This window comes from Eimeria mitis, genomic scaffold (genome assembly GCF_000499745.2).
Source record: "Eimeria mitis Houghton genomic scaffold, Emh_scaff6619, whole genome shotgun sequence".
Lineage (NCBI taxonomy): Eukaryota > Apicomplexa > Conoidasida > Eucoccidiorida > Eimeriidae > Eimeria > Eimeria mitis.
In genome coordinates, this window is record NW_013574755.1 from 1619 (window position 1) to 2163 (window position 545).

The 545-nt window shown below is 47.5% G+C and overlaps 1 protein-coding gene across 1 annotated transcript in view; it reads right to left on the reverse strand.

Moving 5' to 3' along the window:
* The window catches only part of EMH_0088320 (uncharacterized protein), a gene marked incomplete at both ends in the record, with an annotated part of 2359 nt that overhangs the window by 1413 nt on the left and 401 nt on the right, over nucleotides 1-545 (reverse strand). Inside the window, 2 exons of the mRNA XM_013501284.1 lie at nucleotides 132-299; nucleotides 429-535. Coding sequence (XP_013356738.1) covers nucleotides 132-299; nucleotides 429-535 — 275 coding nt within the window. The remainder of the gene's footprint in view (nucleotides 1-131; nucleotides 300-428; nucleotides 536-545) is intronic.

Genomic DNA, 545 nt, shown 5'->3' on the forward strand with positions numbered 1-545 from the left:
CAGGCGAGAGCAAGTATGTTTATTACCAGCCATATTCTATATTCTGACACATATAAAGCTCTACTTGGACCTCAAGATCGGGAGACATAGTCTGTCCATTCCCTATCTACTAGCTTGTACTTCATGCTTACGAAATATAGGATGATCCGTAGGGTCCAGCTGGATCATATTTGCTTTTGAAATATCCTTTTGTGCGGGGGGAGATGCATTGTCATGCTTCTCGTCCCCTGTTCCTGGTTTAGCTTCACTGGCGCTTGAAGTGGATAAGTGGGGCGGCTCAGCGGCCTTTAGTGAAGTGCCTGTTGCAGTAGGCGGCACGCACTAGACAGCGGGAGTATGCATACACTATGGAAGCCAAAAGTACACATGGCAATGGATAGAGTCAGTGCATTCGCTTCGTCGACGAAATACGGAGTGGGAGCGCTTACGCAGATCTGGATCTCCAGATGTCGGTGCATTTCTTTGGTTATTCAGAGACACTAAGGCCTGCTCGTCGTCTAGGCTGGGCAAAACAAACTTGACCTTCGTGAAAAACCTGTTTATTG